Here is a 26,400-nt window from a genome sequence, read left to right on the forward strand (position 1 = left end):
ATTTTAATATCATTCCCTTTTAATGGTAGCCATCCAACAAAATAAATATGGAGGACCCATAAAATCCCACTGACAATTATAAGTAGAGCCCTATTTCTTCATGACCATTATTTTCTCTAAGTACTCACTATGCTTAACTCCTTTAAATAAAGAAGAAAGATGCTGGGGTTTATATATTTGACGGAATCAAAATTTTCATTAAAAGAACGTAAAGTATCAAAGAGAAGTAAACATATGAAGAAGTCAAAGAAATCTAAAACATGCATATACTCTTGTGGACGTGTTTGGTATGAAGGAAAGTATTTTTCTTAAAAAAATATACTCGTGGAAATAATCAGGTTTCTTACTTATTTTCTTGTATTTGATCTATACGTAAGCAAAATTTCTTATTTTATTGTTTTATAAATATTACATAGATATATATTGTAGGAGCTCGACGGTCGGGTGGAGATGAAATGTGTTAGAAAGTGAAGAGGACAAATATTAATGTGGGATATTATTTGTAGAACTTGTTTTTCCTACTTCCTCTAGGGACCAGTTAAAAAAATATATCTTCATAGAGTAAATATTTTTCTTTTCGAATTATTTAAGCAACCGAACATTGAAATTTTATTTCTCCACACCAAAACAACCCATTTTTATACAATTAAAAATGATTTTATTTTTTTATATATATAATATAATTTTTTGATTAAAAAAATTCAGATGAACCTGTTACGCTCTCTCTACTCCAACTTTACATATTTATTCATTTTTTTTTTGTCTGATGTGCTAAAAAGTCTTAATGAAACTGACCAATACAATTGATACTTTTTTAATCCACATTATTCCTTAAAATTGCTAAAATAATTGGGTTGGGAAGTGGGGACTGGGCAGGGCCAAAGGAATTGATGCACATACTTCTGATGTGCTATAAAGTATATTCGAATTGTTTCGTAATGTATCATATTATGTTTAGATAGGTGACAATGATATTATTTAATGTTATTTAATATTTTTCTTGTTAATTTAATTAATTATATTATACTGTAAATATACATATAATTATATTAGACTGAATGACAATGTGAAAGAGACAAAAAATTCTTACAAAATCGACTATCAAGGAGAGATATGTTGCTTACTGTTCACGTAAATATCTGACCTATACTATAGTCAAGCAATTCACATATTTTATTATTACGTTCATCATATAGTACCGAATATAATAGCAATTCAACAATAATAGGGGTGGTTTCCCATGAAAACATGATGATCCGTCTAATTCGATCCGTTCTAAGTTTTGGCGGATCATTAATCTGTCTATTTATAAACTCAACATGCCTTGATTTTCCGCCCAAATTAAGTCTATTTAAAAATTGGATTGACTTAGCTAAGTATATAGATCAATGAGAAGTATTTATGTAATTTTTTTTGTTTGATATGTTATATAACGAAATATCATTACAATAAAGAAAAATAATTTTTTTAAATTAGATTTGTTTGGTAACTAAAACATATTATAAAAAAAAATTGGAAAAATTGATCATATTGGAATAAGACTCATTATTCAGCTCGTCTCAGCTCAAATAACTTTTTGAACAGAATTGACGATTCATTTATTAACACATTCCATTTTATCTCGTCTTATTATAATTCATGTCCAAACCACACATTTATTATCATAATATTATAGCATAAAATCACATATTTAATGAGAAGTTGAATCTTTAATTCAAAGCCAACCCCAAAAAAAAAAAAGCACCATGCTTTAAGTCTCCTATTACTACTACTCCAATATACTATGAAGTATATACAAATTAATATTTTTGCACAAAACTTAGCTTTAAAGCAAATTTATCAAAAAATTTACCCCTTATATAAACTCATTAATTCCCCTCTATTTCTTCATTCATCTCAACACCTCTCTATATTACTACAAAACAAATATAAAATGGCTTCCAAATTCTCATTTCTTATCCTATTTCCCATTTTATTACTTTCTCTCATCATGTCACGCGCAACATTTGCGCGTGACTTCTCCATCGTGGGATATTCCCCCGATGACTTGAATAGCATCGATAACATCATCAATCTCTTCGAGACGTGGATGGAGAAACACAACAAGATTTACAAGAGTATTGAAGAGAAATTGCATAGATTTGAGATTTTTAGAGATAATTTGAAACACATTGATGAGAGGAACAATATTGTTAGTAATTATTGGCTTGGTTTGAATGATTTTGCTGATTTAAGCCATGATGAATTCAAGAAAATGTATTTAGGACTCAAAGTTCAAAATGAAAAGAGATCAAATGATGAATTTATTTATAGTGATTTTGTGGATTTGCCTAAGTCTGTTGATTGGAGAAAAAAAGGTGCTGTGACTGATGTCAAAAATCAAGGCTCATGTGGTAAGTTAATTATTATAAGGGACTCATTTTGAGTGTTAACAACTTTAAAGGGTATTTCAGTCATTTTAACATAAAAAACGTTCATCGGCCTTTTTTTTTACCAAACACTTCAATTAACCCTTAATTTTCAAATTCATAGATTTTAGGGGTATTTTAGTCATTTTAACAAAAAGAAGTGTTGAGACACTTTTTTTTTTCTTTACCAACCACTTCAATTAATCCTTTATTTTCAAATTCATAGATTTTAAGGGTATTTTAGTCATTTCAGCAAAAAAACGTTTAGACACCTTTTTTTTTTTACTGAACACTTCAATTAATCCTTTATTTCCAAATTAATAGATTTCTATATTGCATCGAACTCTTTAAAAATATCTTCAGGTGTGTATGTAGATCCTCCAAAACCAATATATTTTTGGAGGTATGATCGACATGGATGCAATAATATTTTTGTAAGGTCAATTCAATACATCCAAACACACACTAATAGTTAGTTTCATATTCAATACATCCAAACACTAACTAATCCTTATTTTCATATTTATATTTAGGGAAAAAGTCATATTTGCCCCTCTACTATCGAAAAAATAAGCTATATTAGTCATATGTTATACTAATATACCTTTACAATCATAGTTTAGAGCTATATTTACCCGTAAAAACTTCATTTTCAGCTTTAAAAAGGTCATGTATCATGCTCTTATCGAACAAAATATGTTGAGTTTTGCAGGTAGTTGTTGGGCGTTTTCGACGGTAGCGGCGGTAGAGGGAATAAACCAAATAAAAACAGGGAATTTGACATCTTTGTCTGAACAAGAGTTGATTGATTGTGATACAAAATACAATAGTGGTTGCAATGGTGGCCTTATGGATTATGCTTTTCAATTTATTGTTTCACAAGGTGGTCTTCACAAAGAGGATGACTATCCTTACCTCATGGAAGAAGGCACTTGTGATGAAAAAAGAGTAAGTCAATAATCTAATAATGGTATTAATTCCTAGCTATGTTACTCGTAGAGTCGGAGCCAGGATTTTAAGTTTATGAGTTCAATTTTGTTATTGAACACATAGTTAGTGAACTTTCTTATACAAATATATGGTCTAAGGAAAAGTTAATGAGCTTGCACTACAAAAAAACTGTGAATTACATGAGGATTTTCATGGGAATTAGTACGAAATTTCGCAGGAAACTGAAAAATCCCTATGTAATTCATAGTTTTTTATAATGTTAGTTCGAACTTGTACCTAATGTTATAGTTATGCTCCTTGTTGCATGGATCCTTAGATCCTTCCAAAGTAGTTCATTTTAAAACGGATATTCTAACACGTGTAGAACGACATTTTTGGAGGATCTAAGCAAACGTACATAGCTTCTATGAGTATTTCAATCTTGAACGCTCATGAACTTCAATTTCTGGATTTGCCTCTAGCTTTGTTACTCAAATCCTTTAAAATGTTGTCAGATGTGTGTTGGCCAGACGGTCACTACAACAAAAATAACTTTTGGTGGCAACAAATATACACATTAACAAAGAGTGATAAATCATTTACTGACATTAGTTAGTTGTTATTGGATATAGTATCGCTATAGGCTTTAGGAACATTTACAAAGAGTGTTAAATGCAACTAAAAATATGTTTTTAGCGGCAATTAAGTTATTGCAGTCAATTAATAGTCACCAAAGGTCATTTTTGGAGGATCCAGTATCGATACAAAAATTCATAAATTGAAATGTGTTATTTTTTTCAGGACGAAAGTGAAGTGGTGACAATAGATGGTTACCATGATGTACCTGCCAATGATGAACAAAGTTTGTTGAAAGCTCTTGCTAACCAACCTTTGAGTGTTGCCATTGAGGCTTCTGGTAGAGATTTCCAATTCTACAAAGGGGTAAACTTCCTTTTGACTCTCTCTCTTTTTGTGTGTTACGTTTGTCGTGACGGAAAATGTTTTCTTAGAAAATAAGTCGTTTTTTGGATGTTTGATTGTCAGACCAAAAGAATGAAAAGTTACTTAATTCCCTTACTATTACAATTATCTATAACTCTCCAACTAAGTATCGGAATATATTTTTGTGTAAACAAGTGATTTTCTAGAAAAAATAACTTTCATCGTATCAAAACATATATACCCTTAACTATAAATAGAATCTTTTAAGATTTTGCTTGTAATAACTGATGTATACAATCTTTTAGATAAATAATCAGTCAAATTTACTGTTTACTTTTTCTAGTCGATATACTGAGTAAACCCCGAAATTATGGGTGTAGGGTGTGTTTGATGGACATTGTGGAACAGCATTGGATCATGGAGTGGCAGCAGTTGGATATGGATCCACAAAAGGGTTGGATTACATAATTGTGAAGAATTCTTGGGGGGCAAAATGGGGAGAAAAAGGTTTTATTAAGATGAAGAGAAATACTGGTAAAGCCTCAGGTCTTTGTGGAATCAACAAAATGGCTTCTTTCCCTACCAAAAATAAGTGAAAAAAAAATATTTGTAATTTTTTTTCTTCTATTTGTTGAATGTTGTTTCATTTGTTGTTTGAGCATTATGTTGTATTTTGTTAAGGGACTATCCAATGTATAATTCAAAGAAATTCTATACTACATTCCCTCGGTTTTATTTTATGTGTCTTATTTTGACCAGACACGAACATCATTTCTGAATGAATCATATGACGTTAAACTAAAGATGTATGTATTACTACCCCAAACGCTCTTTGAATCATGTATCTTAAATATGTTGCATGAATCAGATCCTTTAAAATGTTTCCAAACGTATATCGGATTCTCCGTAAGTTAATTATTTTCGAAGGATCCGAACAACTTGGTTTGTGAGAATTATATCATGACAATGGGAAAACATTTCCCTTCCCAAAAGATGAATTAACCACATAAAAAGTACATAATTGATATTATTCTAGATCACATAATTGCAATAAAATACACTCTAAAGTTGGAAGATGGCTAATATGAGTAAGTGATAACTAGATAGAACAAGAAAGCCAAACCATGTCCTATGACTGATGAAATACAAGAAATTAAATCAACAAGACAGAAAATGCAGAACAACTACGCATCAGCAAATCGACGTTTCTCACCAGTTCTTGAACTTAAGGTAAGAAGTGTCTGTGAACCTTATTTCTGCACAACTACGATTACACCGATTAAAATTACAACAATCCTCTCTTGGGAGTCTTCTTCAGTGAACTAGTCGATGACAAGGAGTTCAATTGGTCAGAAAAGAGAGCGTTAATAACTCATTTCCAAGGCATGCTTGAGATTCCTTGCAGGTTATCGTTGGTGCATACTGGACCCCTCTGATTTATGGGGCTGCCTGGTCCACCAGATGATTCACTATAAGTGCCTCGTGATGGTGGGCTATTGGCCCCTGTCAAACCACCACCAACACCAAGATTGGCATTCAACGGAGCAGGTAAAACCTCAAAATGGTTTGATGTTTTTGGCTCTTTCCGACCATCTGCAATGAAGCTACCTACGATAACCTGGAAGAAAAGCCGTTTATTAGTGCCTGCTATGCGAACAAAATCTGTACCACGTTTACTCTTTTAACATTTAACATATGCGATAAATGGTAGTGCGAGCACAAGCGCCAAGCCATTGACCTCTGTTATTATTAGTAGGTCCTCATACCTTTGAGTGCGGCTTTCTTCTTCTTCTTTAATTTCTTTATCAGTTAACTTTTTAATATAGTAAACCTCACACACCTCAAAAGGTCAAAGATAACTAATGACGAGATATGATTGTACTTCTTTTTTAAGTCCCCTGCCCCACACCCTTCACAAAAAAGGGATCACGCACACACATCCTTTCGTTCTTTATTCTGAACGATGCATGCTGCATGCTTTCATAAAGCCAGAATTGTCTCATCCAAAGGAAAGAGGTACAGAAGTAAACAGAGTGCCAAAACAAAAACTTAATAATCAACGGATTGCTTGTCTCGTATATATACCAATACCAGCTTCACTAATTACCATTTAACACTAAATCCAGGAAAGGCGGATACTGCTAATTCCAATCTTCCTTTTTGGACTTGACAAACAAAATACTCAAGCATTTTCAAGAATCGGATGTAATATGAGAAGGCAAACCTGGACTGGTGATGCGGCAGTTAGAACACCCGCCACACACCCGCCTAAAATCCGTCCATCAGATCCAGCTAATGATACACTTAATCCACCTGTTCTGCTTTGTTGACCACCAATGTCAGACAGCATAAATGAACCAGAGAGAGACAAAATGTCAAACCGTCCCTACAGGAGGAAAAGGTCAAGCAGTCAACAGTGAAATAATAGACAATACGAAAAGAGCGATGCAGAAGAGCACATTTTTATTTGCAGATCTGTGAGATCTAGAAGAGACGATCAACTAATTTCAGGCGCAGAATGAAGTTGAAATCAAGAATAAGATTAAAATGCATACGAACTGCATGTGGACTTTAGAAATAATAGTAAAAAAAACAAAACACATCTCTCAAGTAGAATGGAAAAATGATAAATTTTTCCCTCACATCCAAGTGAGATGCCCCTGGAAGTAATATTATGAAGTAAATAAGAGACTAATTAAATTACAACAATAAATTGAGGCTTTAAGGGCAAAGTACATCAATGTGTGGGCTTTAGTGAAAAAAGGGTGCTAATGAATATAAAAATAAAGGGAAAAGGGTCTGATATACCCCTCAACTTTGTCATTTAGAGCTGATATACCCCTTGTTATGAAAGTGGCTCATATATACCCCTGCTTGTAAACAAATGGCTCACATATACCCTTTTCTTCTAACGGAAATGAAAAAAAAATAATTTTAATCTAAATTTTTATTATTTCTTTCTAAAAAATATAACCCCATATGAGTAAATTTAATCTTCGCCAAACATTTTTTTTTTGACCTTTTTTTTGTTTCAATGACTAATTTATAATTATTATTTTGATAATCAAATTTATTTATGTTTCACTAATATTCTTGTAAAACTTATTGTAGATGACCAAATTTTTTCTTCGAATACAAAATTAAATTACAATACACAAAAAAATAGTTTAATTTTTTTTCTTTACACTAAGGAATGAAAGAAAAAAACAAAATAAGAATAAGAAACTCAAATAATTATAATAAAAGAAGTCAAAAAATAATTTATGTATGAAAAAAATTAAAATATACCTTGAACTTTGATAGAAGAATCATATATACCCCTAAATCATTTTTTAAAAAAAATAGAAGTAATAAATATAAATTTAAAACTAATTTTTTAACATCCGTTAAATGAAGGGTATATGTGAGCCATTTTGTAATGGCAGGGGTATATGTGAGCCGTTTGTATAACGGTAAGGGCATATATGAGCCACGTTTATAACGAGGGATATATCAGCTCCAAATGACAAAGTTGAGGGGTATATCAGACCCTTTTCCCAAAAATAAATAAAAGTAATGCAGAAATACTACAAAAAGACATCAATTATTTGGATTATTTTTTTTGAAAAACTATAACGAGCTGAAGTATGTGAGATGGAATGTGATATGCTAAAACATGTAACATATATTAAGAAGTAAAACCTCATATGTCGCCGTTCCACCGGACGTGGCAGTTTGTTTAAGAGTCACATATGATATTGCACCACTGGCAGATAAGATGCACACAGCCCTTGGACCATTCTGAGAAAACGACATTATTTTATATGCCACATCCTGAAAATCAGATAGTAAAGATTAGATATCTCGAAAACTATCACTGGTGTCCAAGAAAGTACAAGAATCCAAAGGCAACACTGGAATTCCAAGTTTCAACATTAAACACGTGTAGACACTTAGATTCGGGTTTAGAAAAGAATAGCGCTATATCGGTTGGGTGCTAAGAGGAGAAGTTTCAAGGCAATTGGACAAGTAAAAAAGGGTGAAAGGGCTCAACCAGCTTCTAACTTCTCCTAATTCAAATTCTAGATGTCATGACAGTGAAACTGAATTATTGACAGTAAAACTAATACGGAATAGTCGTAATTCCAGACATAAGAATATTTGCTGGCTATTGCCAAGTTTCATAAGAAATAAAATGTTCTTCAAGTCAATTTTTAAAATCTATTTAGCATTCGAAGGAAATACAAAGGATAAAGAGGTTACCTCTCCTGGTTTCACAGCGATAATATGTGGTGTGAATCCAAATCCTGTTGATCCTGCAATCAGAAAATGACGTTGAGAAGTTCTATTAATGATGCTGAACAAAAAAAAATGCAGGATAATGTGGGATTTTACTATACAGGGCAAGTATAACATGTTCGCAACCTCCCACCCACGCGCCAAAAAAGAGGAAAATGGAGGAGAACGATTGGAAAATCAGCATCTGTCTTCTATTACATGTGATCCAAGAGAAATAATGAAAATGCAGATCAGTTATTTCAGTAAGGCAGAAACTTCTCATGTAAATTTTGAAAACAAAGGAATAGCTCATTTCTAAAATGAGGATGATTGATATATTTCGTTTGTTTCATTTTTTTATTTTGAAAATGGTAAAATTGTAACCTCACAATGCTAGAAACCTTCAGAAGTTGTTAAAGAACTAAGATTACTTACAATGACCTAGGATATCTACTAATTGTTCTGCTTCTTATATAACAAGACTCTTTACACCAAAAACAAGAAATGGCAATACATTTGTCTATGATTTTTTGAATACTGTTAATTCTATCTTCAAAACATCTAGTAGTCCTCACTTTCCATATCGTCCACCAAATACAAGAAGGAATTAATCTCCGCCATTTCCTTGGACTCTTGCGGCCCCCTCTCCAGATTCAACAGCTTAATAGGTCTGTTGTGTGTTCAGGTATTACCCACTTAAGTTCTGTTAGATTAAAGAAAAGGGACCAAAGCTGAGAAGTGAATCTAGAATGGAGGAAAAGATGATTGTTTGTCCCTTTTTTCCTCACAAAAAAAAAACATCGAGAAGCAATGCGAAACTTCCTATTTTGGGGCGCAAAACATGTTAAGCACTTAGCCTAATTTACCGGATGCTCCAGTGTCATCATCAAGGTCTACTTTTCTTTGCCAATTAGCATAAGCCTCTTAAGAGGAAACACTAAGCCTCTTATGTAAGTAATTTGTAAAAAAGAAAATTGTCCATATATTCGTTATTTTCATGCTTATAAATTATAAAAGATTAGGACTACACATACATGTTTGTAGTTTTCTTCCATTTACTCCATTTTTCATCACACTTTGTATTTAAAGCCCCAAACAGGCCTTAAAGATTATTTTTTTGCACTTTTTACATTTGATAACAGTGTGAGAAACAAGGTAAATAATTTATTACCAAAAGGAGATGTTAAAGGGAACTCATATGAAATTTACGATTACAAGCCATGATTCCCTCAAAAATAAAATTTTTTTAAAAAAACATAGCTATAAATAACTTTTTTTTTTTGAAATTGGTAAATAGCTATAAATAACTTTTTAACTCTATGTGAGAGACTATTTATAGTTCCTACTTGAATATTTGCCAAAAGGTGAAAAGGGGGAAGAAAAAATAAAGAAAAGAAACATATTTAATAAACAATATACAGAATATGATATAAGTACTACTTCCTCTGTAAGATTCTGAAGTCAGTCTATGTAGATTCATTGATCCAAATCCCATCTTTCTTTTTCTCTTACAAACTAAACTAAGAAGTTAAATTGGATTAGATTAATTTAATTAAATTTAGATACTCGAAAACTACACAAAAAATACTATAAGTTGTATTTTATCTCATATTAATATAATAATAAAAAGCACTCAAGAGTGTGGTCTAGTGGTCAATGAAATGATTGACAGAGAGTCATGAGGCTCCAAGTTCGATGAGACAAAAAGACTAGTTAATTCTTCCCATCTATCCTAGTTTTGGTGGGGATACGGTTACATGGTACATGTTACTGGGAGGTGATAGGTATCTCGTGAAATTAATCGAAATCCATAAAAGTTGACTCGAACTCTACGGTCGTAAAGAAAAATAATGAAAGAAGTATATTAAAATGTTGGTCAAAGTGCATACCTCTCTCTTGAGAAAACGCGACAAGTATAAGTGAAAAAACCATATTAAATACTTGTCAAAGTGCATACTGTTTGACTCTCGAGAAAGGAAACGCGACAAGTATAAGTGAGGGAGAAAGTACTTTTGAAATAAATATTATACTATGACAACTAACTATGCTCAATTCAAAACATTGAAAGCAAAAGCATAAACATTCAATATTCTATATTACACATGAAAAAATGCTTATAAATAAATAGGAATTTACCAAGATTGTCCATTTGCTGTTTTTTGCCGGATCCAGGAGGTCTCCCTCTACCTTTCTTCGACGAATTCGGCGAACCTGGTCCTCCAGAATGCATCTGAGCACCAGCAGAATTACCCGGATCTCGGGGCGACAAGCTACCGCCGAGAGAACCACCACCAACCGGCGGCGAAGCAGCCGGATTCAATCCCAATGCCATAGACCCATCCGGCCCGTATTTCCTAGGCCTCCCTCTCTTCCGTTTCATCGGCTCCGACGAATTATTGTTCAAGTTCTGCAACATCAATGTCCCAGCTCCGGCAGAAGCTTCAGCCGACTGGTACGGTGGCGGGGCAAACACAGCCGTATCTTCATCTCTGTAACCCAAATGCATATTCTGAACCACCGGCGTCGTTGCCGGAACATTCGAAGGAGAATTTTGAACTCCGGCAACACTGAAATGATCTCTACTCGTCATTACTCCACTACCTGCCTCAGTTACCGACATTTTTCATCGATTTTTCCCCCAAATTCACCTGAGAAAGAACACCATAACCAAAAAAAAAACATTTTTTTCAGCTCCAATGGCTTCTATAAATCTACAAAATCACTCTTTGTAGCAGAAAAAAACGAAATTTACAGATTTCTTAGCTAAAACCCTAGCAAAAGTTCATCAGTATAAACCCTAACCCTAGAAATTCAACTGAAAATCAACAGAACAAAATTTTGCATAATTGATCAAGCTTAATTATAAACCCAGAAAAATTTCAGAATTTTCCCCAAATTTTTAACAGATCAAGCAAAAAAATAATTAAAAAATTAAATAAAGGTCGAAAAATAGTATCAACCATAAACAATTAAAAAAATAATTATTTTTTCGAAAAATAAAATAAATCTGAAAATTCAATTGAAAATAAGAAGAAATCTGAATTTTCTTACCGTAAATTGGAAATTGTCAAGATGGAAGAGAAAAAGAAAATATATATTTAGGGTTTAGAGAAGAGAAAAAATAAAAGAAATAGAAATGACCTTTTTTTTTTTTTGAGAAATAATTTGTGTTTTTTTATTTAAAAATAAAAATACAAAATAAATAAAGGTGAAAAAGGAAAAAGGCAGGTAAGAAAAGGTAAGGCTAAAAATTGTTCTAGTACAATTATAATTAATAATAATTATATATTGCATTTAATTCCAAGACCTTTTTTTTTCTTTCAAATTTATCAATATGAACACGTGACTTCATTTCTTTTCAATTTCTTAAATTTTGTCTAGTCATAAAAAATCTGTATTTTTATTTATTTAGGATAATGACACCTTATGACAAGTGATGTCATTTGATAATAATTTATTTTATTAATACTGATAATTACTATATAAATAATAAAATATGGAATAAAAATAAGTATAGCTAATATATAATAATATTCTTTTTGCTAAATAGATATTTTATTTATTGACGTTTACCATAAATATATATACGAAGAAATTTAAGAATATAGCGATATTTAAAATTGAAAAACATAATTCATTACTAAAATTTGTCTAACACAAAGAAGTATTTTAAAGTTGAAAGACATAATTTTTTACTAAAATTTGTCAAACACATAAATTATACGATTGACATTTTGATAAATATGTTTAATTTATGGGTAATGTAGAAGTGTATTTAAAAAAAAAAGACCTATGATAAATATGTTTATATTATATGTGTAATGTGTGTTAATATTTTCGGTGATGGAATATATGATAAACCAACTAGACTCATGAAGCTCTTCTTAAATATAATGAAAAAACTTTCAATGTAAAAAATTATAATATGGGGCGGAGCCGATATACATTCAGGGATTCATTTGAATCTCCTTCAACGAAAAATATAGTATTATTTATATATGATTAGTTATTTTTTATGCATATGTAGTAGATATTAAATTCCTTTCGGTTATTTCGTGTGTTTGCTTCTTCAGATTTTAAATTTCCTATTCAAAAATCCTAGCCTCGCCATTGTCCGTAACAAAAAGATACTAAATCATATCTTGTACTCCCTTTGTTTCAATTTATGCGACTTATTTTCCTTTTTTAGTCAGTCCAAAAATAATGATACATTTCTATATTAAGTAACAATTTAACAATAAAATGATGATTTTATCCTTAATGAAACGATTTACCACCACACAAATTTCTATGACTCATTTTAGACTGCAAATTTTTTAAAAAATTCATTTCTTTTTTAAACTCTGTGCCGAATAAAATTACTATACGTAAAATAGAACGGAGGAAATATTTATTTACATATCATAAAAAGTCTCAAGGAAAATCAGAAAAACGTCACAACAAACATAATATTTTCATTGAAAAAACCGTTTCATACTTACTTTTTTGTCTCTTTTTCATTTAGTGTTCAGTACTCATTATAAACACTGACCAATATTGAACTATTCGCTCCCTAAAATACCACATTAAATAAAAGCAACTTTATACATAAAACTCGAACTCATAATCTCCCTTTATAAAAGGATACCACAACTTTTGGTGCCCTTTTTCAATAATAATTTTTTTTTTAAAAAAACAAAACTGCCAGAGTGGAATTTCCAACTGTATCTATTTGATGAAAATAGCAGAAAACTGGTTGGCTGTGAATTGGATACACCAATATCTCTGCTTCTTCAAAGAAAACAAAAAAATAAAACAGAAATGGTGACTCTTTCATCTTCATCTTCATCTTCATCTCCATGTTTGAATCATTACCAGTATCAAGCTATTCTTCGCTCGCCACGTGTCCCTTTAATTTCCTCTGAACTTCTTAAAGGTTCAATTTTTACTTCTTTATCTTCGTAAACGTTTACATATATCAACTAATTTTATTTTATTTTTCACTTGTTTAGTTCCCAAGAAAAATGGAAACTCACTTATTTTCTGCTGCAACAACACTGTGCCTGATTCAAGAACAGGGTATTTTTTTTTATTTCCTTCAGTTAACTTTTTGTTGTCATTCGAATTTTACCCAATGTAACAATAAAGTCGCTAAATTTTACTCAATACAACAATAAAGTCAACTATTTTGTTGATAATTGTCGTGTCTGAGTCTGCTTGCGTGCATTATGAAGTATAATTGCTACCACTTTACTCAACGTAGTAGTAAAGTCGATATTTGTTTTATAATCGTGTTGTTAGGCCAGCTTATCGTCACCTTGTTTATTTTTATTTTATAATGGTGTTGTTTATGCTAAGCTAATATGCACTTCAATCCCACTAACACAGGTACGGTGAAACTCTATCTGTTAAGGCTCGGGCAGATGAGAAGAAATCACTTAGTATTTTGCGAGATAAATTTTGTTGATAATACACAAATTGTTTTAAATTTTTCCATTATAGTGATTAGAGGGTAAAAATATGTGACTTTATTGATATAGTGGATAAAACTCAGTAATTTTAATTGACAATATATTTGTGTTTTTAGTGTTGTCGACTATGGTAGCTAAAATTCAGTTAGTTTGATGTGTTAAGGATAAATTTGTGTGTTTGTTGTTATCGTTAGTAAAGTTTTGTGATCATACGCGAAAATATCCTTTTCTTTTTTTCTTTTTGTGTGTTTTATTTCATTCGGTTACCATGAACTGTTGTCAATTTTCGATCAGCTAGATCGATTATCAGAGCACATTTGTGAATTTCTTCTTTTGTTTACCTCATTTGATTCTGCATTTTGAATATTTGGATAGCGAGCAAGTTAAAGGAGAATGCGTAACCAAGAGAAGAGAGCTCCTCCTACAGGCTGGCTCTGTTGCATTTTCTCTGTCCGCCTTTACATCGATTGCATTGGCAGAGAAAGGTACACTTTGGTTAATTTTTCGACTTTGACATGCTCAGTATCCTTCAAAATGTCTACTTGCTAAAAAGAGTGATGTTATTTCAGATGTCCCGGAGGAGTTTCGTGTTTATTCAGATGATGTCAACAAGTTTAAGATCATGATACCTAGTGGTATGGTTTTTACATTCCGTATTTTTCTTCTTGAGTGGAAGTATTTTAGGTGCTCTCTTCATCGATAAAACCATGTGCTAAGAGCGCGTATGGATATTATGATTTACAGTAGCTGTGACTGTTAATTCTGTAAGAAACTTGAGAGTTGGTATGTAAAATGTAGTAACAAAAATTGGATCTTTTCTTCTTTTTTTTTGGATAACCGTAGTGACTTTGGGCAACTTGACTAATTCCGGGGTGTCTACTACCTCCCATCAGTACAGTTATCGTGTAACTCGGTCTACCAAGGCTTGGATAGAAAAGGAAAATCACCTTTCGTGAACAAATATAGGATCTTTTTGGCTTAGATATTGAGACGTAAAACTTTTAAATCCATAGTTCTTGAGAAGAGATGATCTCTGTGAAGGAATAAAAAGATTTGCTCTAACACGACGAGAATGAGAAGAAAATGATGTTAACAAATGAAGAATTACTTGCAGATTGGCAAATAGGCGCGGGAGAAGGTGATGGAGTAAGGTCACTCTTAGCTTTCTATCCTCCAGAAGCTTCTAACTCAAATGGTATTAGTTGGACATTAGTGATGGATCGATTCATTTGAGCTTTATTACATTGTTGTGTATATTAACTCGATCATCATGTTGTTTCAGTCAGCATAGTAATCACAAGCCTTGGTGCTGATTTCACCAAGTTGGAATCTTTCGGGAAAGTTGATGCTTTTGCTGAGAATCTGGTGCGTCTTAATCCATCCCTATTATGGAAGGAACTCTCCATTCCTTCTTCTTTTTTTTGTTTTGATTCACGTTCTTACTTCGGCCCTCAATGATTTTTAACAGGTCAGCGGATTTGATAGAAGCTGGCAAAGGCCTCCGGGAGTGAAAGCAAAACTCATAGATAGCAAAGCTTCTAAAGGTATATAAGACTATCGAAAGCACTTGCTAAACTTGCCTCGATGCAATGGTTATCTGAGATTTACATATAAATCGAACAGTGTCTGTTTATAAAGCCATAAGATGAATGCATACTATTGTACCTACACAAATAGAAAGTGCTTTTATGAAATGATTTTCGACGAGTCAAGAAGAAAAGCTCTCATTCCTAGAATTTAGAATACGTAAATTTGAAATCCTGCATCTGTCTCTGTCATTAAGAAACAAGTGATTTTATCTCACTGAAGTAGTTGTAACTTTGCTTCAAAGCTTAGGAGTTTATACTTGCACATGATGTGAGGACGTTCAATTTTTTAAGCCGTTGATAATTGTCACTCTTATTAATCAGGGTTGTATTACATCGAGTACACTCTCCAAAATCCCGGTGAAAGTCTCAGACATCTATTTTCAGTGCTTGGGATAGCAAACAATGGGATTTACAACAGACTGTATACTCTCACTGGACAGGTCAGCTAAACGAAGCAAAAAGACATGCATTAAACTTACTTGGCTTTTCAATTTTCCATTACGAGAGGATGATGATGAAGAGACGATAGACTGTAAAATTGATTAAGATTTGATTTATCTCGCAGTTTGTAGACGAGGAGGCAGAGAAATATGGTGCCAAAATACAGAAGGTAAGTTTAAGTTCATTTTCTTCTTGTTTTGTGTGTGCTAGTTTTTTGAGTGAAGATATGCATCACAAAAATGTCTATAGTATCTCAAAAGAAAGCGTCCCTCGTGGATTAGGAAGAACTCTCTTTTTCGTTATAAGGAATTGTAAACTTCGACAGCTTTGTAAAAAGATATAGAAGAAAAAAGAAATATGTGCTTATACATATGACAAACGGGATTGAAGGCGAAAGAGGTGGATTTGCCCCTCTCCCCCTGCACGCGAGATATATATCATATATGAGGCCTAATCCAGTTCTGATTCTTCTTTTCTTTCTAAGCTTGTGAGTAATTTTGAATCCTGGATTCCATAATCCTTTCCCAAACCAAACATGAATCTATGTATTCATTTGTCTCTCACGAGACAGTGTCATCAAGGACACACCTCAAGCTAGAAGAAGCTTTCTGTGATTATATTATACAGTTTATGTGATATGTTGAAGTAAGTTGCATCACATTTCATATATATTAACTCTGTATATGTATAATTAGAAGTTGTCTTCAGCAGAAATTGTCAATTTTTTGCAAAATGTTGTGTAGCTTGACGGATATATTTTCACAGTTTACCTGTACATACACGTCAATCTCCTTTCTAAGCCTGTTTAGTATCCCGGATTGAGTTAGATCACCATGTTAAGTGATGAAAGACGGAAAAACCTGAGTGCACTGATCTCAACTGTTGAACGTTTTCACGATTTCTTAAGAAAATGTTCATTGTCTGTTCCACATGATTGGAATCAATGTCTGAAGTTTCTTGCAATGTGCAGGCTGTTTCTTCTTTCAGATTAATATGATGACATGAACAGAGAGCGCAATATCGCAAATTTTGGCTTGAGCTTCTGGTTTTTCTCGTTTGGTGAATGGTAAACATAATTGAGAGCGCGATATCACAGATTCAAGTTCTGGTTAAGGTATATTATGACGACTCGAGAAAAAACTGGAGTTGTAAGTATGAACTAGCAACTTGATCAATGTTAGAGTTAGTATTTGCATATATCGTTATATACCAAAACTGTATGGATTTTTTGATAAAAATATGACCTTAGTGCAAATAATTTGACGCTCAAGTTTTGATTATATATTTGTACTCTACTCAGGACCTTAAATCGGTTATTTGAGCTTTATTGTCATCTTTCTTTGTGAAGCAACAAATACAATGTCGCAAAAGGACAGCTCAGTACATGAAACATCCCGTATTCAGATATAATTGTATAGGCTAACCTACAAAGTGCATTTCTGTTCTTGCTAGTTTTTCTCTTTCTTTTTTGGGTTTCCCATCCACTTGCCCCATTGGAGCTCCGACTAAATCCGAATGGCGTACAGAGCTTATTTGTATTGCAGGGCCTATTTTGGGGTAACGCTCCCAACATAACTTTCTCCATACTAGTTTTTTTCTTTCTTTCTCAAGCAAATCTCCCCAACAATCATCTTTCTAATGTTGAGACGAAACAGTAGGCTACGCTTAACTAAGAAAGAAGAAGATTTTGGGAGGTGGATGGGGAGATCGGATGGGAGTTGAGACCCCCCGACAAATCGAACAGTCAAACCAAATGCAAGGAGAAAAACTCCATGCTAGCTACTTACCGATGCTATACGAGTCTTCAACAAAGAAGATGGTGTTACTGATATTTTGATAAACATCTTCCACCACCTTCAGCTTCAGATATCTTACTACCAAGAGCCTGTTTGGCTAAACTTTAAGAACCTGCATAATTTTGTTTGTGTGCAAACACTCAAATGGTGTTTCTAAAAGTATGTATGTGTCTGCCAATAATTTTGAGATTATAATAGAATTGTCAAATGCTAAAAAGATAGATACGTTTCAGTATCAAAACAACATACTACTCCAAGCTACGTTCATCACATATTCATTCGTCTTTGAAAAGCAATATTAAGTTTCTACTGGGGCAGCTGAAGCCGTAATACTCCTTTGCTATATCATCAACAACAACTAAATAACTATGGCCAAGCATTCACAATGCAGGCCAACTACAAATGCTCCTGCTTTGTTGACTCAGAGATTTTGCTTCGCAAAGGGCATATGAACGTGAAGACACCCATGAAGGGTGACATCACCGTTGGTCCGAAGATGATCAATTCTAGCAGGTAAGATGACCACCTGAAAAACAAAACCATGTCAGCCAACTTAAGAGTGTTGTGATCAACAAATAGAAACGTAACAACGATATAGTTTTCAGAACCATTTAAGAAATATCAAGTTTTCTGCATGACAGTTTCTCTTTACCTTCTTGAAGGCAGTAACACCCCACAAATTGTCAAGTTGGTTTGGCTGACCAGTAATGACCAGGCGACCAGCTGGATCAGATTGAACCCGTACCTATGTTTATTTAGAGCTTTGAGATGGTGTAAAAAGACGAAAACAAAATTGAATGCACTTGATGGAAACAAGTAGCATGATTGGTATTATACCTCCTCCCGTAAAAGCCCAGGAACCAGTGCATAGACCTCAAAGGAATCATTCTGTTTACATAAAATCATTACAAATCACATGAGAGAAATAGAATGCATATATAATCTAGAGGTTCTTAATTCTTTTACTTCTGAAAGGAACTTACTGTTTCACGAACATTGATTTTCACCCAATCAGCGGGGGGTCCGACATCAACAACTTGTACATCCAACCTGACAGATGGAAAGCAATTTATCTTTACATCAGAAACGGAGGAACCAAAAACAGAGAAATACTACTGAAGTTCCTAGTACAATTTTTTTTTTGGGTGATAAAACTGTCGGTATACGAGATAAATGAAGTGCCACTAGCATTTGTAATGAAACATTCTAGATTTCATCAAAATAACTTAAGGTTGACTTGAGAGATAAAAACGTTAGAAGAAAGGATCAAGATAAAGTACGACTTACGGCTTAAAAGTTTCTGTTTCTGCAGCTTTCGTTGGCTGATCCGCTTCTTTTTTTTCCTGGTGCTTAAGAGAGCCTGAATACAACAAGAAGTTCTGCTGCGGTCAGTACTTCTCTTTGATAAGAGTATGAATTCAGCAAAAACTTAAGTTCTCGAATCATGATCCATATATAGTTACAGTGTTAACTAACAAACACGAAAGGCCAAAGTTTTGGAATTGCCAGACTTTATATTGGGAGAAATCTTACCACTAGTTTTGCGACTCTTTGCACGCTTTGGTGTATTGTAGGCACTCCCATCCTAAAAAGATGAAAAACACCAAAATTACTTGTACATGGCAATAGACAAGATCAAACTTAAGAAAATCAACGCCCAAAGACCTCACCATACCTTTACAATTGGCTCAGCAACCTCACCATAATCAAGAAGGTGTTGCTCCTGCCAGCCTAGCCTACAACGAGCAGCGGAATCTCTTACTGGCCTTCCTGATGCAGAAATTTGGTAACCACTTCCCTGCAGAATTACTTCAAATAGTTCATATTTGTTTATATATGTATATATATATATATACTACAAGGCTACATTAGTTGATTCGACATTTGGATGAAGTAAAGACCATAGTCGAAATACTTAGGGTAATAGGCTTCCCCATATATCAATTCAAAGGTGTACAACATACACCACATAACAACAAAGTAAACACAGTGTTACCTCATTGTCAACAGGAGAAGGAGCAATAGGAAGTTGAAGCTCTCCAATTTGTGTCATATGCCTTTCGTATTGGAGAAGTAACTAACATAGAGAGAGACAGAACTTTTTAGAACAAATTCTATTCAAAAGCACTATATAAGCAGGGACCTCATAGGTGCACCAATAAAAAAGGCTAATCCTTCAAATACTCTCTCCCTCTCCTTCCATATAACATCGCAAATCACCTACCCACTAACAAGGCGGCATAATTCAGGTTCCAGAAACTCACCTAATAGCAAATATTAGCAGCATGGTGGACAGTAGTCAAAATATGCTAATAACTATGAAGGGAAGAGAACTTCAGATTATTACCTTCTCATAGAAACCACGGAATGTCCAAGAAACAGAAGTGCAAGTCCTGAGAAAGTAGATTATCAGAGCCCCCAAAAAAGCATTTAAAGGAAGTCGTATAATAGTAGATAGAAAGCATTGGTATTAATTGTTTTACATATTCAGTAAATTCTTATCTTATTTGAGCATAAAAAAAAATATCTTGCTCATTACAACCCCGTTCTCTATTCTAAGTTACTCATCTAATGGGAGACATCAGACGTCAACACTCATTTCACATTGAGCAAATCTAGCATAAGGAAGCATCCCGTCAGTATCTCATAGAGTCCATGCATGCTTAACTCCATAAAGAAAGAAGCAACATTCCTTGGGTATGTTGTTGTTTTTTGTTAATGTGGTGTATGTTTCTTAGCACTTATAGCCTAAGTTGCTCGGACTCTATGCGGGTATCCGATTCGGGTGCGGATCTAGATGTTGAATCCTTCATGATGAGATTCGGGATATGAATCTATGTAGGGATACAGGTTCGGGGATTCGCCTAAGAATAATTAAAATTATTTAAAAGAAAACTTGGAAAACCTAAATTATGAGATATTATGGGAGAACTTGAGGAGAATATAAGAGGAGATTAACGGAAAAGGAGTGATATAGTAATTTCTACATAAAAGGTATTTAAATTTCTTCAATTTCACCTTCGCTTTTGTATTGATTACAGACAATCATTAAAACTGTCCACACTTACCCCATCGATTTTGGTCAAAGCACCTAAAATCGGTTGACCAAATTGGACACAGATCCCACACCCATGTCGAGTCGACACGGGTGTGGCACCAAAAGTGAAGAGTCCGAGCAACTTAGTTTATAGCTTGATGTTGGAATGTGTATTGTTATTTTTGCAAAAGCTTTTCATATTTTCTTCGGATTTTCAATTTAGTAGTTTTAATACTCTCTGCGCTGTAAAAAGAATTCCCCTTTCCAAAGTTACCTAGTTCAAAAGAAAGAATGTCTCTTTCCTTTTTCGGCATTAATTTCAACGTGTCACAACTCACATGACATGTTCAAGACAACAAGATTAAGGACATTTTGGTACATCCACTCATATTGGTTTATCTAAACTCAAATCTAAAATGACCGTCAACCTAAAATTCTTATTTGAACTTTTTATTGTCATTACTAAACAAAAATAGCTACTCAATCTCGACAATTGCTTATTCATATGCTATTATGAGTTCAAGACAGGCCGCTATGGTGAAATTTGTACACACTGCTCTTAGGAAGCAGTGCTAATGCATTTCGGCTCGAGTCCGAGTGGCAGCATACTATCTTCTAAGAAGGATAAATAGATCTTATAATGAATTCAATTCCCGATTTCTATTTAAAATTATGTAATTAAGGGACTCTTCTATTTAAAGTTTTTTTTAATGATATTTTCAACTTTGAGCATACACTAACTAACATTTCCTTTGCGATCATTTCAAGAAATTGTTAGAAAGTCCCGCATCAGAAGAGGAATGAGAAATTAGACTCCTTATGTGGACTTGGACAAACCTGCCCTCATGAGCTAGCTTTTGAGGTTGTGGTAGACTCGGGTGTCATTTCTTTCTATAGTATTAGAGTTAGGCTTACGGGGGAATGTTAAGAAATCCCACATCGGAAGATGGATGGGAAATTGGACTTCTTATATGGAAACAGACAAACAACCGCTGATGTGCTGAAGTTGAGTTGCGTCCAGGTGCCATATCATTAGATAATTACCATTCATTCGATAACTTTTTTAGTCGATGAAATCGTAAAACTATACGATTCATCATAAAAAGGCAATAAAGATTATGTTACTCGTTGGATTTCTTTGAGACATTTTCCACTAAGCGATTTATATGAATCATTAATTTTCCTTTCATGGAGTTTCTCCCTAATTCATATAATTCTCTATTTCGAAAAAATTGTTATAATTTTAAGTAAATTAACTGGTCCATGTGCTAATTTGATCCAAGGCTACAAGATTAAAAAAAAAAACATTTACTTTCTTAAACTCTATGTGAAGTCAAAACAACACAAACATTTGAAACAACGGGAGTAGTTCATGAACAATTGTTCTTCTACCACCTTCTGATATATTGTTCTAGCAACCAAGCAACTTATTCCTTTCACATGTACCCAAAATATATCGTACTTCAAAATCTTGGCACATCATCAACAAAACAATGTCAACATCTCCCTTACATAGTATATATTGACGAGAAAAGGAGAAATATTTATATCAAGTTGCCAGAAAAAAAGAAATAATCAGGCCCAACTAAATGCTCACTTGGGGGGATTAAAGGACTCTCCCACTTGACGCCATAATTTTTTTCCAGTTACCTACAGAGACAAAGTAGCTTGATAGTAAACCATCAAAAGTACGTGGGAATAACATAAAATTAATCTCACAGACTCATAGCATATTGTAACAGAAGAAAATACACAACCACCGCTTGAATTTTTTTAATTATACTATAATCTATGGAGCTACATTGATTATTTCTTAAAAATAAGTTAAGAATACCCTCTCTAACAACTCGAGGTTCACACTGTGATGTTTTGCAAGAGAAACATAGCCCTCCAAAGATGCTTTGCACACGGTTGTGTGAACAAGATCATGGTTAATCCATAAATAATTCCGTGACTTATTGCACTCAATTGTTGATCCACTGCTTCTGATTAGCTGAGGACATTTCGGGAAAGTGACTAATATCCTTTGCGGTTCTTGATTCAATTAAAAAAGTAAAATACAAGTGCAGAATAAAAGGCTTACCTGATCATAGCCACCTAATTTGATCACAGATCTCCATAACCTAGCATGAATAACATGACAAGATATAATATGTAGCAAGAACAAGATCAAAATAAAAAGGCTCAACGATAAAAATATGATACACTTACTTTAGGCAATTAAGCCGATGACCATAAAACCTAGGTAGTTTGAGTTCTACCGCCTTCTCCCGGTAAAAGGTGCCTAGTTTTTCTATAAATACACCTTGATCCTCAAAAGAGCCTTCATCATCCTCACCTATAAATGCAGAAGAATCCTTAACTTCGATTGTCACTTTGGGAAACTGGTCCGACCTAGCATCACCATCAGTGGTAAGAGTTGCAGCGTTTGTCTTCATCTGAGGCTCCTCTGATCTATCAACCACCATCTCTACAATATTCTTATCCATTCTGACAACTAGTCACAAGCAACATGTCATATGTATCAAATTTCGGCAAGAAACCCAAACGTAAAAGGAAAGGGAAATAATAACTTCCAAAAAAATTAATATGCATCACTCATTCCACTAGTTAGTTATATGATTCTCTACAAATTTCATACATTTATTTCAAATTCAATTTTTTTACAAGAAAAGAAACTTCACATATAATTCATTCTATAACTTCATTTCAAAATTCAAGTTGTTTTCACTTTTTATCACTCAAAAACAACTCCAATTATTCACAACCAAACACAACTCTAATTGAATTTGAGTTTTTGCGAGTGATTTGGAGTGAAAAAAGCTTTTTTTAAAAAATATTCTCTCCATTTTCATGGTCAAACTCCCTTGTAGCAAAATAGTGCATTCCTCTACAAAAACACACACAAAAAAAACCCTAACCCTAGTTTCATCAAAATAGACCTGAGGATACAAAAACAAACAGAAAAAAGTAATCTTGTTTTACATCCCCGTTTGTTAACTCTAAACAAAATGAAGACTAAAAAACGTCCTCCTACCGATCAATTCACCGGAAAAAAAAAACCAAAACTTCATCCACATCTCAAATGTGTTTTGTTTTATCATTTTTTTTCCATCAAAAACAGAGTAGCTTTAAACAGATAAACAAGTAATGCTGGTGAATGAAAAAACTTGCCTGAATCTATCAAATTCGGCAACAGGTTGGAATCTGCAATCGAAAACGGAGGATGTTGAGCAAAGCAGCTTAACAAAGAAGGAAGCAATCGTGAGTTTAACACTCCAATGGCGGCTTTTGGTTCTTCAAATATTTTTGGTACCAAGTAATGGAGAGTGTGAGTAGGATATGAGTTAATTCTTTTGTCCTTATGTGAAACTTATTGAAAAAATGACTAAAATGGTACTTAATTTACTAGTAATGTTTTACTTTGGTCTTTTTAATATATTTAAGGAATAATTACAATTATGTATAATAAAATTTTAGTTTACAATAAATATATACATATAATTAATAACTCATTGACAGTACACTGACTATATATACACTAATATGGATTAGTTTGTTAAAAGTCACATATAGTATATAATGAGTACTGATTATTTAATATAGTGTATCTCTACGTGACAATATACTCAAAAAACTAAATATAGTTTAATGATATGTGAAGTATACATTGACTATTCAATCTCGATCAGCTTGAAACACCTCTAAATAATATCAAAGTTTAACTATGAAATTATCTCGATGTTTTGAGTCTTTTGATATATAATTCACTCGAAATATTCAGGTTTGCGGTACACCAGTTTTAAAACAAAAAAAAAAACAACGAAGAAGAAGAATGACACGACACAAAAAGAAAAAGGACGATGCAGAAGAAAAAGGAGGAGTAGGGATGGTAATTGGCGGTGTGGGGCGGGGTGGGTTGAGCTTAACCCACAATATTTTTAATTCACTCCTCCCCATCCCGCATAACAACTTTTTATTAATTGTCGATCCGCTCCACCTCATCCCGCATAGACCCGCGCCGCATGAATCAACCCCACATAATTTTTTTTAAAAAAAAATTCTTCTAGTTAAGTTTGATACTAAAAATAAAATTCATAAAAATAAAATTATTTTTTATTATATTGTATTAATTTAATAGAATAGTGACTCAAAATTATATTTTTTAGAGGTCAATGAAAAACATCTAAGAAATAATATTATTTTTTTATTAAACCATTTTCGTTTACTATCTTGAATATTAACCATATATTTATATAGGGGTCTGAAAATATATTATCTGATTATCTTATCGAAATGGATAATTTTTTTCCATTAGCGGCCAAGTCGGGACCAGAGAAAAACATTATCTTAGAGCGATTATTAATCAATCGAGGATTAACTTAGTGAGGTTTCCCTGTATATAGTTTGTTAAAAGTCATATATACTATATAATGCGTATTGACTATATAATATAGTTTATCCATATGTGAGCTATACATACGATACACTCAAAAAATTAAAAATATAAGGCATAAGTACCTCCTAAACTATGACCGAAATCTTAGAGACACATCTAAACTTAATTAAGATCCTATTACCCCCATTAACTCATTTGTTCGTATTTTTGTGCACCTTTTGTGTTGATGTGGCATCTTCAACAACCCAAGTTGGTTTTGTTCGTACATATCGCCCGCCATGTGAGTAATTTTTTTTTTTTAAAAAAATAATTAATTTTGTTTTTAGTTTTTTTTTTTAAAAAAATTTATTTATTTTTTTAAAAATAAATTTTATTTTTTATCTTGTATTAAATTAAGTTAATACACATTTTTTACCTTATATCGAAACTATTTTTTTGTACTTACATTCATTATTTTTTCTCTTTTATTTTTCTATTGAGTTTATTTTCTTTGTCTTTTGTTTTGATTTGATTTCAAATGTCTTGTATTTAAAATAAGTTAATTTTTGAATGGATTTCAAAATAAGTGAAGATATCAAAACAAACACAAAAGTATTAAAAACATTAAAATTAAAGGACACTTTTAAATTGTTTTATTTTTAAAATACGCATAATTTTAAAAATAACTAAAATTGAAAAGTTTAACTTCAAAAAAATTAAAGTGAAAAGAAATAAAAATAAATATTTTACAAAGAAAGAAATTAAAATAATTAATTATATATAAGTTTTATCATCAATAAATATGTGTACAAACTAATTATAAAGTTACCAATAAAAAATGGCATGTTCCAATTTGTCGATTCATCACTTGCCTTCAAGAGAGTGTGCAGACTCTCTATGACATGTCGACATTTGTGGTGCATTTATTCCATTTTTAATTAGTTTAGACGGTAATAGGACTATAGCTAAGTTTGGGTGTGTCTCTGAAACTTCGGTCATAGTCTAGGGGGTACTTATGCATTTTCCCAAAAATTAAATATAATTTAACTATACTTGAAGTATACATTGATTATATATGAAGTATACCAATCAATCTCGATCAACTCAAAACCACCTCTAAATAGTCTCAAATGTTAGATATGAAATCATCTCGATGTTTCTAGTTTTTAATA

The 26,400-nt window shown here is 32.8% G+C and overlaps 4 protein-coding genes across 5 annotated transcripts; 2 read left to right on the top strand and 2 right to left on the bottom strand.

Moving 5' to 3' along the window:
- The first annotated feature begins 1,933 nt into the window (after nucleotides 1–1,933).
- Nucleotides 1,934–5,020, top strand: LOC107005255 (cysteine protease XCP1-like). Its single transcript, XM_015203794.1, has 4 exons — nucleotides 1,934–2,393; nucleotides 3,121–3,356; nucleotides 4,140–4,280; nucleotides 4,661–5,020. The coding sequence occupies exons 1-4, from the start codon at nucleotides 1,934–1,936 to the stop codon at nucleotides 4,874–4,876; spliced, it is 1,053 nt and encodes a 350-aa protein (XP_015059280.1). The 3' UTR covers nucleotides 4,877–5,020.
- A 243-nt stretch (nucleotides 5,021–5,263) lies between these two features.
- Nucleotides 5,264–11,700, bottom strand: LOC107007629 (AT-hook motif nuclear-localized protein 10). Of its 2 annotated transcripts, XM_015206317.2 has the most exons (6): nucleotides 11,589–11,700; nucleotides 10,674–11,185; nucleotides 8,523–8,575; nucleotides 7,962–8,093; nucleotides 6,505–6,666; nucleotides 5,264–5,898 (listed from the first exon to the last, which is right to left on the bottom strand). In XM_015206317.2, the coding sequence occupies exons 2-6, from the start codon at nucleotides 11,155–11,157 to the stop codon at nucleotides 5,653–5,655; spliced, it is 1,077 nt and encodes a 358-aa protein (XP_015061803.1). In that variant the 5' UTR covers nucleotides 11,158–11,185; nucleotides 11,589–11,700; the 3' UTR covers nucleotides 5,264–5,652. The 2 variants fall into 2 exon arrangements, with proteins under 2 accessions (XP_015061803.1, XP_015061804.1); XM_015206318.2 differs by lacking the exon at nucleotides 11,589–11,700 and having other exon boundaries at nucleotides 10,674–11,281.
- Nucleotides 11,701–13,246: 1,546 nt separating this feature from the next.
- On the top strand, nucleotides 13,247–17,333 carry LOC107005168 (psbP domain-containing protein 3, chloroplastic). The gene is made up of 10 exons (XM_015203689.2): nucleotides 13,247–13,452; nucleotides 13,529–13,595; nucleotides 14,363–14,472; nucleotides 14,557–14,622; nucleotides 15,102–15,182; nucleotides 15,270–15,352; nucleotides 15,456–15,531; nucleotides 15,898–16,016; nucleotides 16,142–16,186; nucleotides 16,988–17,333. The coding sequence occupies exons 1-10, from the start codon at nucleotides 13,338–13,340 to the stop codon at nucleotides 17,012–17,014; spliced, it is 789 nt and encodes a 262-aa protein (XP_015059175.1). The 5' UTR covers nucleotides 13,247–13,337; the 3' UTR covers nucleotides 17,015–17,333.
- An 877-nt stretch (nucleotides 17,334–18,210) lies between these two features.
- LOC107006994 (AT-rich interactive domain-containing protein 5-like) lies at nucleotides 18,211–23,339 on the bottom strand. Its single transcript, XM_015205479.2, has 12 exons — nucleotides 23,062–23,339; nucleotides 22,934–22,973; nucleotides 22,448–22,500; nucleotides 20,161–20,206; nucleotides 19,810–19,890; nucleotides 19,489–19,668; nucleotides 19,347–19,398; nucleotides 19,101–19,173; nucleotides 18,797–18,863; nucleotides 18,651–18,701; nucleotides 18,466–18,558; nucleotides 18,211–18,339 (listed from the first exon to the last, which is right to left on the bottom strand). The coding sequence occupies exons 1-12, from the start codon at nucleotides 23,337–23,339 to the stop codon at nucleotides 18,235–18,237; spliced, it is 1,119 nt and encodes a 372-aa protein (XP_015060965.1). The 3' UTR covers nucleotides 18,211–18,234.
- Between the last annotated feature and the right edge of the window lie 3,061 nt (nucleotides 23,340–26,400).

Source organism: Solanum pennellii, chromosome 12, assembly GCF_001406875.1.
Source record: "Solanum pennellii chromosome 12, SPENNV200".
Classification (NCBI taxonomy): Eukaryota; Viridiplantae; Streptophyta; class Magnoliopsida; order Solanales; family Solanaceae; genus Solanum; species Solanum pennellii.